This window comes from Sycon ciliatum, chromosome 6 (assembly GCF_964019385.1).
Source record: "Sycon ciliatum chromosome 6, ocSycCili1.1, whole genome shotgun sequence".
NCBI lineage: Eukaryota > Metazoa > Porifera > Calcarea > Leucosolenida > Sycettidae > Sycon > Sycon ciliatum.
The window spans coordinates 18652042-18670001 of record NC_088648.1 but is presented as its reverse complement, the minus strand read 5'-3'; the positions used below and the strand labels follow the sequence as shown (position 1 = coordinate 18670001).

The window sequence follows — 17960 nt, the reverse complement described above, 5'->3', positions numbered from 1 at the left end:
GAAAACACCGACAAAATCAGCGAAGCGCTTGCCAAGGAAAGAAGGTGTGGAACTGCTTACCCTATCCCGCCGGCAGGTCGTTACAGTGTACTTGAAAAATGCTAGCTTGCCTTCTTCGCCTGCCACCTGGAGGCATGGATCGCTTGAAAACGAAGTTTCTTGACCTGAATTGAACGCGCGTCTTCTTCAGCGTATTGTTGAGTGCTGAAGGGTCTACCGCAGCTCATGTAGCGGATACACACCCAGTGTAGTTTTTTTTATTCCTTTTTCCGCTTCTTCCGTAGGTATGTGCACTGTGATAAAAAAATAATAATAAAAGAATAATCAAACACATGTCCATCCAGATCGATTTATTGATTGCGGTTTAAAAATAGTACTTCAAGTTTACATTTCATGAGAATGAAGTTGAAGACACCAATGCAGCTGTACTTATGGTTGATAAATATGGTGGTAAAGACACAACTGGCAGTATGATACCATTAGTACAGCTGCAGTGGTGTCTTCAACTTCTTTCTCCGGGAGTCAAGCTCCGTATGAAGACATCCAAGAAGAAGATTGCCCGATGAGTCCAGCGGGGACGAGACGTACGTCGCAATCGAACTATGTCGTTGCTGTTTCATCTTCTATGTGCCAAGCGCTACTTGATGTACCAGCCTGCTATGTCGGATACCGCCAACTATGCATCGACTAGGCGCCAGGCGCGAACTGACGGGGGTGGTGGTGAGAAGGAGAGCTCTGTGCTAGAACTTTGCAGCTTAGAGAGCGTGTGTGGGCAGGTGTGTGTTTACATTTCATGCGGTGAAAGATTTCATTGTTTCCCATTGCATCCCTTTCCCATTCCTTATGCAGAGGCAACTCTTTCATTAGGGCGCCAGTAGTTTCTCAAAATGGCATACTCAATCTCATCGGCTTAATAGCAACTGTCGTGGATATTGGCACGTTATTTCGACAAAGTGGCCTCAGCATTATATGGCTTAGCCCGGTAAGTATCTGTCCATGCATGAGCTGAAAACGCAAGAACTTACGTGCACACGAAGGTTTACAATCACATAGATAACTATGAAGTGGGGAGCGGTACAGAGTTTCAATGATACGTCCACAATGGCCCTGTACTAGTCTCCTTCACGCGCTCTTCAGCTGACTAGCCGCTACCCTCAGTAACTATTACATTGAACAGAAAATCCAACAAAGGAGGCTTCCGGTACTGACAGTGAAATTTATCCTAGCAGTTGTTTCAACCTGCAAAATGCTTGTCAGATGCGGTGATACTGAATCGGATTTTGATGGACATGGTCAATTACTAATATTGCAGAATATAAATATAGGCTTAACTCCGATGGTGAGCCAATTAAATTACGGTGAAAAAGGAGGACAAAATGTTACGAGTTATGACTATCTGTCCACCAAAATAACCAGATCTTATACAGTTAGCGAGTGCGACAAAATGGCACAAAACTGACAAAGGAGTACTGAGACATTCGGCGATCTGACACCTGGCTCTAACACTACTCCAAGGCGCAAACCAACAACCTTCCAACTTGGAAGGCTCCGTTTCGGAAAGCTCTTGGACCTTTCAGAACCTGAGCGTTCCAAGTTGGAAGGTTGTTGGTTTGCGCCTTGGAGAAGTGTTGGAGCTAGGTGTAAGGTCGCCGAATGTCTCAGTACTCCTTTGTCAAATTTGTGCCATTTTGTCGCACTCGCTGACTGTATAAGATCTGGATACGTTGGTGGAGAGGTAGTCATAACTCGTAACATTTTGTCTTCCTTTTTCACCATAAATATGAGCTGACTTGAGCAAGGCGTGAAGTGGAAAAGAATGGAGCATTAGATTGTCTACAATAAAGGAAAGTGTGCCGAAGAAGTATTCTCCCAAAAACACCGTATGATCTGCTTGCAATTCTATTCTCAAGAAAATATATTTGACGGGCCAGGGCCAATGACAGCAATGTTTTTCTGTTCGTTTCTTCTGCTGTGGCCGCCATAATGATGTGTCTAGGCGAATTTTCAGCAATTTCTGAAGCAAAATGTGTCCTATGGATGGTCAAATATCGGAGTGAGCGTTCGTAAGCAGTACAGGGATATCGGACAATGCTCACTGGATCCGAAGATTCACAGCCCCTTGGTAAGACAAGGGCCAGAATACCAACAGACGCCATGAAAGTGTGGTCTAAATTGAACGGCGTCATTAATTACATACACCTTCAAGTGAATTTTCTTTACAAAAAAAAGACGATAATAATATCTGCCATGTACGTCTTGATGCTTGCTGTCTTGTTCAATTTCTATGAAGACGCACTATTTTTGTAAGCAGAATCTTTTTGAAGGCAATAGCTAGGTTGATATACTTGTTTAAACCAGTTGCGACTACTTATCTTAGTGTGCATACGTATTCCTCTCCAGGAGAACTTCCGTGATAAATGCTACATCCAAGCCGATCCGATTGTCCTCCTCGAAAACCGATCCACGTTCAAGAGCTACGAGAGGGATCCAAGAAGTAATGGGTCCTGTGCTACATTCGGTGCAACTTGGGTTGATACAACTCAACTGACCAATGTCGGCAGGGGCATGGATCAATTCCTCCAGTGCGCTGTTGGCAACAGGTCTATTTTCACCGCAACTAACCCGGACAATGCGCTCGGCAAACTGTTAAAACTCAGCACCGCCTGGATTCTTCTGGGACAATCAAGTACGGAGTGCTACAAGCATCTCGGTAACATCTGGCTATACAAGAGAAATCAGTGTAGTATGGAAATGTTACAGGAAACGTACATAATGAAAAGGTAATAATTATTACGTTTTATGGATATCGAATATTTAATATAAACAAAGTGCGGTTACGGTGCAACATTCTCATCCATACTAAGCCCACCCTCACATATCTTTCGAGCATAACACGCAATAGTACACACCATGGGAATTTATCCAATACCTAAAATATATCGAAGTCGTTCAAATAAAGACTTTCCAGCTTACTACAGAAGTCCTTTCACACCGCCCGAATTTTATACACGTTTATACACCTTTTGCTCTTTAGATTGTCTGCAGGGCAATCAGACAGCGCACTTCAACTCGTTGCCGAGCGAATGGGTGGCAACAATGTTAGGGACCTCAGCAACGTTATCATTTCTGGATCACTTATCTTGGCACCATGGTCGCATTTTAGCGGCATTCACTGGAGCTCTTCGGCGGGAAATGCATCTGGGCGCATCCTCTCACGTATTACGTTATACCCAGCGCCAGGAGAGCATATTACTGTCAATATCCGCACTTATGATGACTTACTGTCTACGACTAGTTCTAGAATGAAAGTTCATGTAAGTTTTAGTTTGGCAGGATTATTAGGTTGTTTTTCTTTTCCTGAGCTGTGAAAATTGGGGGGGGGGGGCGGAGAGATTCTGTGACAGGAAATCGGCAAACCCAGAAGAGGAGACGGTTTCAAATAGGATATACGTTGCAAACAGGCCCGGGCTCAATACTCACTTTCTCTCTTGGTATTTTGATTAGAAAACATAAAATTTCACAGTGGGACTACGATGTGTTTTACTACGAGCCAGAAGTACATGGCTCTGCGATGACCGGAGGCGCCATATCAAACAGTTGACTTTTTGACGTGTTGCTGCGACTTGAGTTGAACGTCTTTCCAAAAATCAACTTCTTCTCGCAGTTAAAAAGCTGCTCGCCTCTCGCCAATGAAGCAAGTACCAATGAAAAACTACCGGAAGCACACACACAAAGCTTATTGTTTCTCTATACTGGGCGTGGTGAACTTAACGTGCACTACAAAACTATTCCTGTTTGGAGCCAAATCTGCGACACCAACATTTGAAATGTATATTCGGGCAACTTGGAGGGGACGGGCCTACACAAAGGAGTGGCTCAGTTCGATCAGAACAAACTTCAACATGCCAGCTTCCTACCACAAACATATTTTGAGTGAACTATCCACGATAATGATCCGTTTGGGTCTACACAATTTTGCGGACACACCGGTCCTATTTTATACCATCTCACCCACTTATAAAGGCTCCACGTGACCCCTTTTTGTAGTGCATGTACTGGCAGAACATCACATGAACAGCACCTACTGCTCCATCTATTTGAAAGTTCTGACAAGCAACATATGGCCACCTAACATCCAGGCTATAGCAGCGCACTGCGGATGATTATGATGGCATACGTACGGCATATACACGGAATAGGTTTTACAAGTAGCAAGATCTTTTGTACAGTTGCTTGTGTCCGTCACTTCCACCACAGTTTGTCTTTCAACGCTGTCTTGACCTGTGCTCCCATTACTACAAGAGAAACTAACTTTACTATAACTGAGGAGAAGTTATGCTTATCTTAGTAGAAGTTCGGTCGAATTCCATTGCCATCTTACGATTTTGTCTCCAAATAAAGTTTGCAATGCTTTATGATATGACGTGCTGCAGTGTCGTTCTATAGTATGCAATGAAGGGCCGTTGATATTATGGACTGGCGGATTGAGGTTTTTGATGAATTCTTTTATATTTTTGTGCTGTCAAATTATGTAGATTATCAGTGAGGATAATGTTTACATGCTACGGTATGGAGCAAGAGATAGAGGTCTGTATGAGCACCTGGAAGAGATGTATTTCATATCAAGCTCGCCTCTCACTGGCATAGCACTTGGCGGCGAACCAGGAGCACGAGGAAACTTCCGTTTCAGGTTGTTGGATGATACTGCCAAAGAAAAGAAGTCTAAAGATGGATTCTACTTGGATGTGCCATTTGAGTTGCGACCTTGTTTTGGAGGCTTCTACGGCCCTCATGTAGCGGTAAGGCATTGAAAAGTGATAATGAATATAATTGGTTCCAAATGCGTGTTTGTGTGTGTGTTGGTGGTTGAGTGCGTAAGGGAGTAATAATTCCTTTTTGACTTAGTTATCTAGCACTTGGAATAAATACCCAGTCCATCCTTACAGTATTTATGTTTCCCCCACATCAAGAGTATGGTCCCTGCTACTCTAAGAACGGTATCATTCTATCACACCCTCATGGAGCCCACCTTGATGGAGTTGTACAGGCACTTGTTGTAGGATCAAAACCCGTATCCTCTTCGCTGTTTGGATTTTTGGTGTGTGCAATGGCTACCGAGGGTAGCAACGTGCCGGCTGAGAGCGAACGAAGAGGGTCTTTTGAATTAATATCAAAATATTGTTATTGTGTTTCCTTGAATTATGCATATTGTGCATCAGGTTACCATAGAATACCAGCCACTGACTCCACTGACTAAAGTGTGCTACTGTATGAATTCTACGGCGATACAGAAGTGCAGCAAGGGTCGCTTTGCGCACATGAAACCAGGCTATTGGGCCGGTAACGTCACAACCAATTGCCGTCGCGGCTCAGAAAAGGAACCTCTTGATTGGAAATCTACTGGTGAAGATGTGGTGTTTGAAACGGAGAGTAACACTTCAAACATCTCGCTCAAAGAGACGCAGGCGTATGGATCATTCGTCGATTATCCGTTCGGTATTGCTCAGTGCACGAATGGACTTTGCAAGAGTAGTGCGTGGCTCTACAATGGATTGGGAACGCCAGCATGTGTTGGTAATGCCGCGGGTATCTTGTGTGGAGAATGCAGAGCCGGTACAAGACTGAAGCTAGCATTAGCGGTAAGAATAGTAACATGGCTGCAAACTGTGACAATGATGCGTTCAGGTTCAGCTCTCTGCCCAGTATGTTGCAAACAAAGCTGGCCATTTCTTCGATATTTATTTTAGGGTGGAAAGCTGACACTGAGATCCAGAGTTCGAGTACTCTGATTTTCTCCGATCGAATATTGGAGTATTCGAGTAATCTTCATCTCCTAAAAATTGCACACCAAGGGCCTTAAAATTACATGATACAACATTGATTGAACCGAGTGGAAGTCATGTTTCTCTGGTATATTGGTTGGTGGGTCATTTGGGCTCTCACTACTCGTGAACAAATGTTCACCACACAGTCCGCACATCAATATCTGACCACTGCTGCTCTGAAACTGCAGATTTCTGTGGTAAATGCATGTACCATGTATGAACGAGTACTCTGATTTTTCCGGATATGATTATTTTTGAAAAAACCGAGCGAGTACTCGAGTATTCGGTGTAATTGTTTCACCCCTAATAGTTATACTTTATATTTGGTAACCCTAAGCGAAAAACACTTTGCATGTTTGCACAAGCCTTCCTCTTGCACGTCTACAAACGTCGCGGAACCAACCCGGCCAATACTGCATGTGCAGCATTGGCCGGGTTTTGTTTGGCGGCGATAGTACATGATTGATTTTACTTGCCTCTTATGTGTCGTTTTACAGCAATGCATTGATTGCCCAATGACGTCATCTATTCCACTATGGGTATACGTCATAACCATGGTGGTAATGACAGTCCTGACATCCATCCTGCTCTTCTACTTCAATGTTGGCCTTTCACCAGTTCTGGATAGCTGGCTGTTCTTTGTGCAGGTAATATTGGTTATTACAAGTTTTTTAAATACATATACATACTACACCATAGCTCAGTGGTTAGAGCATCGCTAGCTACAAGCGAGGGTCCCTGGTTCGAGTCCTGGTGGTGACAGTCAATTTTTTCTTCAGACTTTTCCCGTTTGTCTCTTTCCCTCAAACTAGTGAACATATTTTTTTATTAGCACATAATGAAAGGATATTTACATGTACATGCATATCAGTTGGCGCAACTTCCTTTGAATCAGGATTTTTTATCAGAGAAACCATGCGCATGAAGCCTGATTGAAGGCACCAGACAGCATTTTGTTCGATGGTGCAACTTCAAATCTCATTCTTGGTTTCAAATAGTAAACCACAGGTCAAAGATTAACGAATGAAAGTGGAATATGTTTTCGTATTCTGTAACAAACAATCACTCAGAAGAAAGGTCACATGATGACTAGAATAAATCGGAAGATCATGCATGAAGAAAGTTATGAAGCAAGATATCAGTGATGTGCTGTGTTCGGAAGGAACTCGTAGTACATGTATGTTGAAACTAGAGCCTGGCATGATTTCTGCATCTTTTGGTTTTTATTCAGACGTCTTGGTACATCTTCCCGAACGAAGTTACATTCGTCTACAGCAGCATCTACACCGTGTTGACTTTCGGACTCGGACACGTCTGTCTCAAAGAGGACCTAAATCGACTTCAAGTCAGCACTCTACTCATCATCCAACCAATCACACTTCTTCTCATCTTCCTGGCTATACGCATTGCACGATCGTACAACTACCTTGGAACTCGATTGGCAAGACTACAGAGCCACATGAAACTAGTGCGAGTCATGTGGTTTGTTCTGGTCTACAGCTACTTTATGCTCACCTTCACAGCTCTCAGTGTGTTCTGGTGTGTGCAAATCAACGACAGGCAGGTGCTTGCCATGGATGGTTCCGTAGACTGCTATGTGTCACCGCATCTAGGCTATGTCTTGGCAGCAGTCGCAATCCTGGCCATAGTTATCATCCCACCGCCGTTGCTATTACTCATTCGACGAACACATGGTCATATCATGTTGAAGGGTTTCGTGGACGAGGCATGCTGCATGTACACTGATGAGTGCCGCTGGTGGTCAGCTGTGAACCTGTTGAGGCGTATTGCCATTGGCCTGCTTGGATCACTACCGTTTTCGAGCGCGGTGTCCAGACTGTTGGTGACATCTGGATTCCTTCTGTTGCTTCTAGTGGTGCATAGCACAGTTCGGTACGTTCATTTCTTTCTTCTTTGATCCGTGTTACAAGGCAAATGGTGAACTGTTGCTGCTTGGGTGTCAAGTACACCTTAGTTTAGTGGTTGGGGATCGCTGGTCATTAGCGAGGGTCCCTGGTTCGAGTCAAGGTTTTCTTCAGACCGTTCCCCATTTCCAACTTCCCCACAAACTAATGAATATTTTGCACAGCCTTCAACCATAATGAATATAGTGAAGAACCGTAGCGGTGATGAGATCCGACCAGATTACTCGACCATGGGTCTCTGTCGCATTACTAGCTGGGTACACCGACAGGAAAATAGATAATGTACCCTCCGCGAGTGTGGAGTGGACGATTAATCCTGCTTAATGGCCATTACGTGTTCGTGTGATGGCTGTTCTTGGGTTCACGGGCAACTGGCGCTTGTCATTCCTTGTCGCAACCAAACAAGTGTCTGCGTGCAATTATGTAGATGTGCTAGATTATGGAAAAGATAAAGCGGATTTTATCATCTTCCTGCTGCATGACTTTATACTTTCAGTTTGTGTGGTCTTTCTGCTTCCTTGTTCAGACCTCTTCGGAAGGGTGATTTTGCGGGTGTTGGCTACAACACATGGGAGTCGTTCATGCTCTGCATTTCCATCTGTATCTCAGTACTCTACAGTGTCATGTACGCGTCGCAGATGACCGAAAACTATGTGCTATGGGTCAGTGGGGCACTCTTCCTTACGCCCACTGCGTTGGTGCTAACAGCACTCCTCTACCGACAATGCCTAGCAAAGGAGGGAGGCTACGGCAGATTCAGGACCCTCTCCGCTCGCCTCATGTGGCGGCGTCGGCAAGAGGGACGTAGACGGGAGAGAAACGAATCACATCTGGACGAAACAGCCTTGGCCAACTTGATAGGCGACATCAGAGACCCACTCTTAGTTGATAACATCCGTGATCAACAAGAGGGTCGTCTCTAAATTATGTTGTGTGATCATGCACCTGATAGATCTTCAAGAACACGAGAAACTGTATTTGCTGTAAATTAGCCTCTACTTTTGTCGTAGTAGTAAGCACTCCCCCATTCTGGTCTCTCAGCGCTCACATGAATATCTCCACGCAGAAGTAACATACACGTTCAAGCACATCTTTCGTCAACTTCAGAAGCAATGCAAGAAAAGCCTAGACATGCATTCTTGGTACTAAGAAAATCATACCTATGAAGACAGGAATGGATGAGTATCCGGTCCTCTGTACTAACATTGAATGACAACATGTTGCCATGTGGATCTTCTCCATTTGTATGCATATTGCAACACAAATTCTGTAGTGGATTACTTCAAGCTTCAGGCAATCGCCTATTCGCTCTTTGTACTTATATCCGTAGTGGATCCTTTCTTTTTACGAAAAGATTAATTGAACATATTCATTGCTACGATCATGCATTATGTGCTTGCGCGGCTCTCCCGATCTTTATTACCACCTGGATGTGATTCGGAAGAACAATCTTCCATATTGGCCTTGTCAACAGAACGATAGGCATTTGGAATTTCACATGTTTTTCTACTCATTGTTTCCAAGTTTTTTCTTTCTTTTCATCTAACATGTCCATGTTCGTACCAGAATATTTTTCAAACTCCCTCCTCCGTGTCGTCATGCTCATGGCGTTGGCTCATTTCTTCTGTTGGGGGGGGGACAGATTCCCATGCTGTGTAAAACATTGAATTGTACACCATATCCATGAACTAATCATTCTTACCTCCTTAGTTGGTCATGAACTAGACAGGTTCATTGATTTACACTGGAAATCTAAAATTATATGGTGAGTGTTCTGCATGCCAGCATGAGTGACTGCAGGATAGCCACTACGTTACCGTAGCCACTACGCTACCGTATGTTTAGGCGAGACTGGATCTTGGAGAACTGCACTGTCTGCATGATGTGATCTCCAACACGAGCTGGATGAGTTCTTGTTCAGTATACTACAATGAGAAAACCAATCATCTTTTCAAAAAGAGGGTAGATCTACCATCACCGTCCCCATTGCTGTCTTAGACGCCGCATTTTAGAAACTTCATCTCAGAACCTCCACCCATGGGCCTTTTAATCATGTGATTTATCCCCTGATGTACGTATCGTCTATGGCCGTTATGTGAGTGGTGGATAGACGATGATCAGTAGGTCACAGTAGAACCATTCTAAGATTGATGCAAGAGTCAGACAACTAGTCGTAATACAATTCTGTCAAGGCTCTCTGCAGGTTCAGAGGCAATTCCACTAGTTAAGTGTATTCACCTGTGATGACTCTTTAAATTAAAGGTAGGTAAACATAATGGTCATCTTCAAATGAAGTGCCGGGGCAAGCGTGAAGGATGATTCCTGATCTGGATATTGTCTTAGTATAGCTTGACTTAGATATATGACTTAGAGCGGCCAGTACATTCCACAACAATAGTGGCCATGAAGTGAGAGAAATTTGCATTTAGTGAGTTGTCAGGGTGTTTGTTAGCATCTCCAGCGCTTATATTTTCTGAGATAACCAAAGAAGAAATTCGACAGCAAACTGTTAAACCAGCATTAGGTAACCGTGAATTTGTGGGCTTTTCATGAGATGCTTCTCTCTCCCCGTCTCTCTTCCTCTTTCATTTGTCTTTCTCTCATTCTCCCTCTCTCTATCTTGTTCAAGAAACATCCTTCCTTGACGTGACATATGGCTGTCGTGTGTGTTCACTGACAAATTCGACATGAAAACGCATGTACAGTAAAAACCTGGTTTAAGCGAACACCCCACGGTGCAAGCAGAAGAGGTCGTTAAAGCCAGGTGATCTTTAGAATACGGTCGCACGGTGTCTGTTTAGAACTGTCCGTGCATGGAAGAACGGTCGGTAAGATCAGGTGGTCGCTAAACCCAGAGGTCGCTTACACCAGGTGTTACCGTGTAAATATAATTATATCAGGAAAGATATTACACGTGCAAAGTGAAATAAATATTATCGATAATTTGTGTGAAAAGAGTATCCATGTACTGTAAATAACAGGGGCTTTTGAACGTTTTGATGACCATTTTTGCTGCTTGCCATTTGCTCATGCGTCCACGAACTCAGCCCCAAGGTGATGAGGGTGCACCTGCTTTACGGCTTTTTGACAGGGTAGGTGAGCGTGGAGGTAATTTCGGTGGAATCTGAGAGGGATACTCCTCAGCTGCAGAAGCAGGAACTGGAAGTTGCTGGGAGACTCTGCTCATATTACGCTGCGGTGAGGTGGAGACGCCAAGGGTCGGGTCAGCTTTCAGTCTGCCATCCGTACGAGGCCTGAGAACCAGGTAGGGATCTGATTCGGTTGTGCTCTGCTGAGGACCGGGTAAAGACTTACGGCGCAACGCAATAGCGTTTGGCCGTGCCGGTAGAGATCGTCTGCCGTGATCGATATGTGTTGGATGGTTATTAGCTCTCGTGGTGTGTAGCTGCTCGTACTCTTCCCAGAGTATCGGTGATTGACCACGACTAGGCACTGGCGAAGGTGGCGGAAGAGATAGTCTCGCCGTTGTTTCAGCGCAAACTCTTATCTCCTCAACGGACTTCAGGTCCGCAGATTGCAGAATGTAAGTTTGGAGGGAACGTTGGAGTTTGCTCGGATCCGACTGCCTGGGTCTGCAAACTTTGACACCTCGACTGAGCGCTGTTGACATCTTTATCCTCACTGGCGTGTAACCATGAGAGGTGTTGGGTTCGTGGCACAGAGCAAGTAGCCATTCCACCGTCTTGGTACCTTTGAGACAGTACTTTTTTCCACGCACTGTGCTACCCTGGTTTGTGTGTATCTCCTGCAGTCGCACGGGGAACCTGAGTTTCTTGTTGCGTACGAGCTCTTCCAATGCAAGCACAGTGTAAGATGTGTGTTCGGCGCTTGCCATGAAACCACAGCGAGCAGAAAACACTAACTGAGTTGGACGCGACTCGGCCTTATGGAGAGCACTCCACTGCATAGGTGCATCGCTGGTCGTGAAATAGCATCGCTCCCATGTAACGCATAGCTCTCCGGTTGAAGTCTTGCTTATACGAGTTCCAACTCGGAAAACATCACCATCATACACAGAACAATCATCTCTGTTGGACATCCATCCATTTTGTGCCATTACGTACGCTGGTCTATCAGTCTCAGCCAAGGTCAAGATATCCTCAACGCCTCCGAATGTAACACCGTCGAAACGTGGTTCGGGTGAGAGAATACTAAACTGCTGGGTTTTCTCAAAGCCGGTTGTGGCAAGCTCGATCTTGCTTGCCTCATCGTGAATCTCCAACATATCCTCCTTTTTCAAACCTAGGGCTATCAATTCGCATCCCTGTAAACCAAACTCGTTTCCATTTCGCTCCAGTCGATTACCTTTACAGTCAACTACCTCGACAAGGTCCGGGAAAGAAACACCATGAACGTATTCATCCAAACTCGTCATATTCATTGGTGCTAAATTTCATACCATGTCCTGGCCAATCGCAACCCTCTTCTCACCCTGATGTGAGCGTCTATCGCTACTGTCGAAGTAAGTGAGATCAAAAAGAGTCGGTTCTAGTTGAGCTAGTCGCGCCACACCGGGCCTCTTATCCTGACTGAACTTGAAGTCCTTTGAACTGCCAAGCCAGTGAATCATCCATCTGATAATGGTGAGAGGAAAAGAGTGTTTCACTGTGCACATGTAATAGGTATAATCAACTCGAAGAAAAACTGTCTAATACGGATGCCTTGCTGCTAGGAGGATCTTACGTTCCTACAGTTGTGAAATCAAAATAATAGGAGATTGACTTTATATGTTCCCAGGTCATGGAAGTTCGCATCCTGAACCTGTGACAAAAAGGCTTCTGAAAGGCTGAGGACAGCGGATGTGTTGAGTTAAGACTCGAGGAAGGATGTGTTGAATTGAGATTCTGGGACATCAGACAGCATGCTGCGCGGATGCTTTCGAATGGCCAGGAATCCACAGGTCACGCAATCATAAAAGGACTGTAGGCATCGGATGGTAGCCCTTGGGCGATAATGCTCATGCAATTTGCAGAATCAGCTCAAAAAAGGTAAAAATTGCAGAACCATCCAGACCTTACACATGTACATGTAGCAGGCACCTCGCTGAATTCTGCTCCATTACTCGATCAACATCCCAAGCAGCATGAAACATTCCAAATTATGCCACATGTTCTGCCGCTTTCCCGAAAGCAGCTGGCGGGGAAAATTCGCCGGAAAAGAGACTTATCGAAAAATCGCAAAGCCTTTCGCCGATTTTGGAGGGTTCCTTTGAGAATCGCCGATAACCTACCAAATATTGTTGCAAAGTGCGTTTACGAACCAATGATGTTGTTGCAAGTATGATCGCTGGAGCTTTCTACTTCAATACTTGTAGTACTAGTGCGTTGAGGTCGTGTGACTCGTGTCCTTTGACCTCCTCTCAAACAAACATTAGCCATAGGAAGATCGTCACTAATAAAATCCACAAATTCGCCGGCCGAAAAGTTCGCCGAAAACGAGACTTATCGAGAAATCTTTTCGCCGATTTTGGAGAGTTTCTCTAAGAATCGCCGAAAATCTTCCAAATCTTCCAATATCTCACCAAAGAGTTTGCAATGCATTATGACACTATGTAGAGCATTGTCGTTTTACATGCAATGAAGGGCCGTTGATATGTTGGAAGCAGATTGAGGTTATTCACGAATTGTTTTTTTCTTTATGTACTGCAAACGTTGTAGATTCTTTGAGCTTCGAGCTGACAACTAACTTGAAGTTTTCCGCTCTTCAAGCTCTTTGAGCTCTAGCACTGAGGAGTGAGGAGTGCACTGAGGAGCATTGGCTTTGTCTTTCAATGGAGTGTGGCACACACCGTGTATTATTGTTGTTATTTTTGAATGGCGAAACGAGAATGGAGATTTGGAACCCTCAACGCGCGAGGGCTTTCCTCAGTTGAGAAGCGGCGAGCGCTTGTTCGCGACGATGAAAATTCAATCTAGACTTACTTGCTTTGCAGGAAACAAAGTTACTGGAGAACTTGAACGAGCGAAATGGGAGATACCGACTACTGACGTTTACACCGGAGACACGAGCTCGAGGGCTGGGGTTTCTTGTCGGGTCATTGCTTGCGAATTCTTTGCACAGCGCATGGCCGGTCGGAGCCACGGAGCGCATTGCTGTCGCTCAATTTCATGTACCGTACGGGACCGCGGATCGTTGGCTACTGCTCAGCGTGGTCAATGCGTACGGCACAATGTCATCCATCACCAAGAAGGATCCCGATGAGCTGGAGAAAGTTTACGACACACTTACGAATGTCGTCAAGGGCCTCCGGAGGAGCGCGCTTGTGTTGGTACTTGGCGACTTCAACGCCAAAGTCGGACCCCGCAGAAACGGAGAGGCTTGCATTGGCAGGCATGTGAAGGGGCTGCGTAACAAGAACGGAGACGCGCTTGTGCAGTTTGCTGACATGAATGTATTTGTACTTGCCAACACGTGTTTTCAACATCCCAACCGTCACCTCACGACTTGGGAAGGCAGGACACCTCGTGGAACCCCAATTTATAATCAAATAGACTTTATCCTGTGTAAACACAACACTAAGTCATTGCTGCAGGATGCCAGAAGTTATGCTGGAATTGAGACATCATCGGATCATCGCCTTGTCTTATGCCGTTTCTCACGAAAACTACTGCCTTGCGTATGGAAAGCCCATGGTCAACATCCATCAGCCAAACCCCTGAATCTTGTCGAGTTTTCCAGATGTGAAACAAGACCCAAGTTTGGAATGAAAACGAAGGAAGCAGCAACTGAGCTCTGCCGTGGATGGGGACCAAACCTCAACATTAACTCCCTGAACAATGCTCTGCGGGGTGTTGCCGAGACCGTACTCGGCAACAAACCGAAGTCCAGACTGCCATATACAACTGGCGAGGTGGAGGCGCTGTCAAAGCTACAGAAAAAAATTCGGATTGACACCAACAGTGTGCAGGATATCTCAAGCCGTGAGCAACTGCAGCAGGAACGAAACAGAATTCAAAAACAAATAAAGAAGATAACACATCAGCTGGCATCAGAGCATCTGGACAAAATGGTGAAGCAAATTGAAGACCTCAAGGATAATACGCAGATGTTTGGAGCAGTGAAACAGCTCCAATCCAAAACTGGGAGTGGAATTGTAGTTGACGGTGTGGATGGCAAGCAGAAATTTAACAATGAAGGCAAAGCCAAAGTAGTAGCCAAGCACTTTCAGCAGCAACCTGGGCCGCCTAGCAACATGATGATTGATGCCTTTGAAGGCATCCCGCGACCTCTGAACAATCCCATTACCCAGGCCGAAGTCACTCGCGCTCCAAAATGCCTAAAGAACGGACGTGCATGTGGTCCTGATGAGCTACCAGGAGAGCTTCTAAAGTACAGCGGACCAACAATAGCCAATCTCATATCAGCAATGCTCAATAACGTATTTGAAAATCATCGAAGAATCGAAGTCGGCGAAGGCACCCTCATCCCGCTGCAGAAACCTGGCAAACCGAAAGGTCCTCTTGCTAACCTCCGTCCGATCATTTTGCTAACCTCACTCAGGAAGTGCCTCTCTCTTATCATCTTGAATAGATTCCAACCGGGAGTGGAGAAATGTCTGTCACCAGGACAGTCTGGCTTCCGCTGCAACAGGTCGACGGCGGAAGTAGTCTGGTACAAGGAAGGCTTTCGTCTCTTGTGGAAAGATTTGACACTGAAATTCATGTTCTTGGCCTTGATTTCAGTAAAGCATTTGACACTGTGAACAGAAACAAGCTACTGAGTGTGCTGAGCAGCGAACAGATTGCAACTGATGATGAGCTACGCATCATTCGGTAGCTCATGTCAAACACCACTCTTGAGGTCAGGGTGGAATCAGCAAAATCATCTGCCTTTCCAACTACGAAAGAACAGTAGAAGGTTGCGTTTTAGCATTAGTTGTCCTGCACGAGGGGAATGCAGTTCGCCCTGCCCCTGCTGCCCGCGAATATCGTGTCCCAGGGTTGTTGAAAACTTAGACCCGTGCACATAGCGCTGGGTCGGGGGACCGGGGTACACCATTTCCACAGCTAACGCCAGGTCTTCCTCAGCAACACCCATGGAGGTGAAATGACTGCGTGCCTGGTACGGCCGACTCTGGAAATTGTTCTCGAGCCAGAGTGACGTGACAGGTCTCGTCGAGACACGGTACAACTCTTGGCACAAATTCTGTTGAACCACTTTCGCATCGTGTCCGCTACTGAAGATAGCGGCGGCTCCGAAATCTGCGGTCTTGATTCCTGCGCATCCAGATAGCAAATTCTGTTTGTGTTTTGAACTTTTGGCTGTTTTGGCGCTATATGGATTTCCGTCGGCGTACTGTTTCCTACTTCAGGCGGTCAGCTTTCAGCTGAAGCTTTGGGTGCTTCTGAACTTGTCGTACTTGAACTCGTGTTGTTCAGGCCGTGCATGCACATGTACACTGTAGTTTTTCTTTGCTTGCTGAGCTTGAGACGATGCAGATCATCGGTCAACCAATTCTGCATTTCACGGTACCGTTCCGCAACTGCATGGCGAACATCGATTCGTCGTCAGTCAGAAAAAATGCTACTTGAGCAACTTTGATCGATGATGTTGAAAATATCAAGAGGAAATACATGTACATGATTGTACATGTAGAACGCCACGGCCCGACTCCACTAGCTTCTGGACGCCCACAAGGACCGTGTCATGCCTGCGAGTCGGGTGGAGGTACATGTACATGTACAGTGGTCCCTCTATAATCCGGCACCTTTTGTGCCACGGAAAATCTGCTGGATTAGGGAGGGTGCTGGATTAACAAATCAGATCTACTGCGGCAATGTGCATGAAGAGGACATTTTGGCTACTGAAAATTGTGCTGGTTTATCGAAGGTTCTGGTTTAACAAGTGCTGGATCAGACAGAGACGACTGTAGATGTAAAGTGTGTATGAAGAAAGGTGTTCTGGAATGCAAGGAGAGACGGATCGCACACTGGAGACCAGACTGGAAGAACTCAATCACAACGGTGAAGCGCGTAGGAGCACTGCGGATAAGCCATGGGTGACCACATGCGAGCTCATCTGTATCTGACTGTCAGATACAGCACCTTCTCTACAAGTCTGTGATTGCAAGATCCAGCATGGCCTGCAATCAAGGGCATCTGGGTGTGATTTGTAATTTTTGTACTCCTCTGAGGTATGATTTTCGGCCTGTGCAAAGCACAAGGAGAAGCCTGACGCAGTAACGGTGACAGCGCAACCCGCAAATAATTGCAGGAGGCAGTGGAGATTAGTTAAAAACCAGGTGAAGGCGCGGAAATCAACTCTAGTGCAGGATGGTTATAAAACTCCAAACATTCACACCACACCTGGTTATGTAAGTCAATGTTTTCTGCAAAACCCTTGACGTGGTAATATTCATCATGTACTAACTAGAAATCTCACGTTATCTGGTGCTATTTTTTTCTTTTTCCAAAGAACACAAACCCGGCTCGAGACAAAAAAATAAGAACAAGAAAGATAACAGAGTTGCATGCAGGGAGAACGAAGAAACGACTAGAACACAGAAGTTGTGGGTTTGACAGAACAAACAACTATTGAGTCGGGGCTGACTACTAGTATCTACTAGCGCAGCTGTGTAGGTGGGGCGTTGTGGACTCCTCCGACCAGAGGTCTCGGTATCCTTGCACACAACGCGCACCAGGGAAGGGGGGGGGGGTTAAAAAGAAAGAAAGAAGAAAGACATTTAAAGATTCGGCGTGGAGAAAGCAATTTTATTAGTGCAATTAAGAGTATAATAGATGCAGACATGGCCAGACAACAACGAGTTCCTGGATTTTTTAAGGATTTTTATGTTATTCAAAATCGATTTTCGTGTTCCGCTCATCAGTGAATTTTAATTATGCTGATATAAAATGTTCTATTTTTTGTACACAGTACCCTCAGTTCCGATACTATTCACTGATGAGTGGAACAAGAAAATCGATTTTGAATAACATAAAAATCCTTAAAAATTCCATGAACTCGTTGTTGTCTGGCCATGTCTGCATCTAATATACTCCTAATTGCACTAATAAAGAAGAAAGAGTTAGGCCATCAGGTAGTATGCTAGTCTGTGGTGCACACGTCGACAGCAGTCCCACAGGTTTGCTCGAGGAGGTACTTGTACACTGTTACTTTGAAGAGTTGCAGCGCTGCCTTGGATGGGGGAGCGTTCAGGATGGCAGAGGGTAGAGCATTCCATGTGGTGAGT

The 17960-nt window shown here is 45.3% G+C and overlaps 2 protein-coding genes across 2 annotated transcripts; both read left to right on the top strand.

The window, feature by feature from the left end:
• Nucleotides 1-1059: 1059 nt before the first annotated feature.
• On the top strand, nt 1060-6058 carry LOC135820104 (uncharacterized). The gene is made up of 7 exons (XM_065333413.1): nt 1060-1074; nt 1997-2122; nt 2401-2780; nt 3035-3314; nt 4536-4799; nt 5220-5639; nt 6014-6058. Exons 1-7 carry the CDS (start codon nt 1060-1062, stop codon nt 6056-6058), a joined length of 1530 nt encoding a protein of 509 aa, XP_065189485.1.
• Nucleotides 6059-6344: 286 nt separating this feature from the next.
• Nucleotides 6345-9352, top strand: LOC135818879 (uncharacterized). Its single transcript, XM_065332079.1, has 3 exons — nt 6345-6472; nt 7057-7718; nt 8277-9352. The coding sequence occupies exons 1-3, from the start codon at nt 6380-6382 to the stop codon at nt 8671-8673; spliced, it is 1152 nt and encodes a 383-aa protein (XP_065188151.1). The 5' UTR covers nt 6345-6379; the 3' UTR covers nt 8674-9352.
• The last annotated feature ends 8608 nt before the right edge of the window (nt 9353-17960 follow it).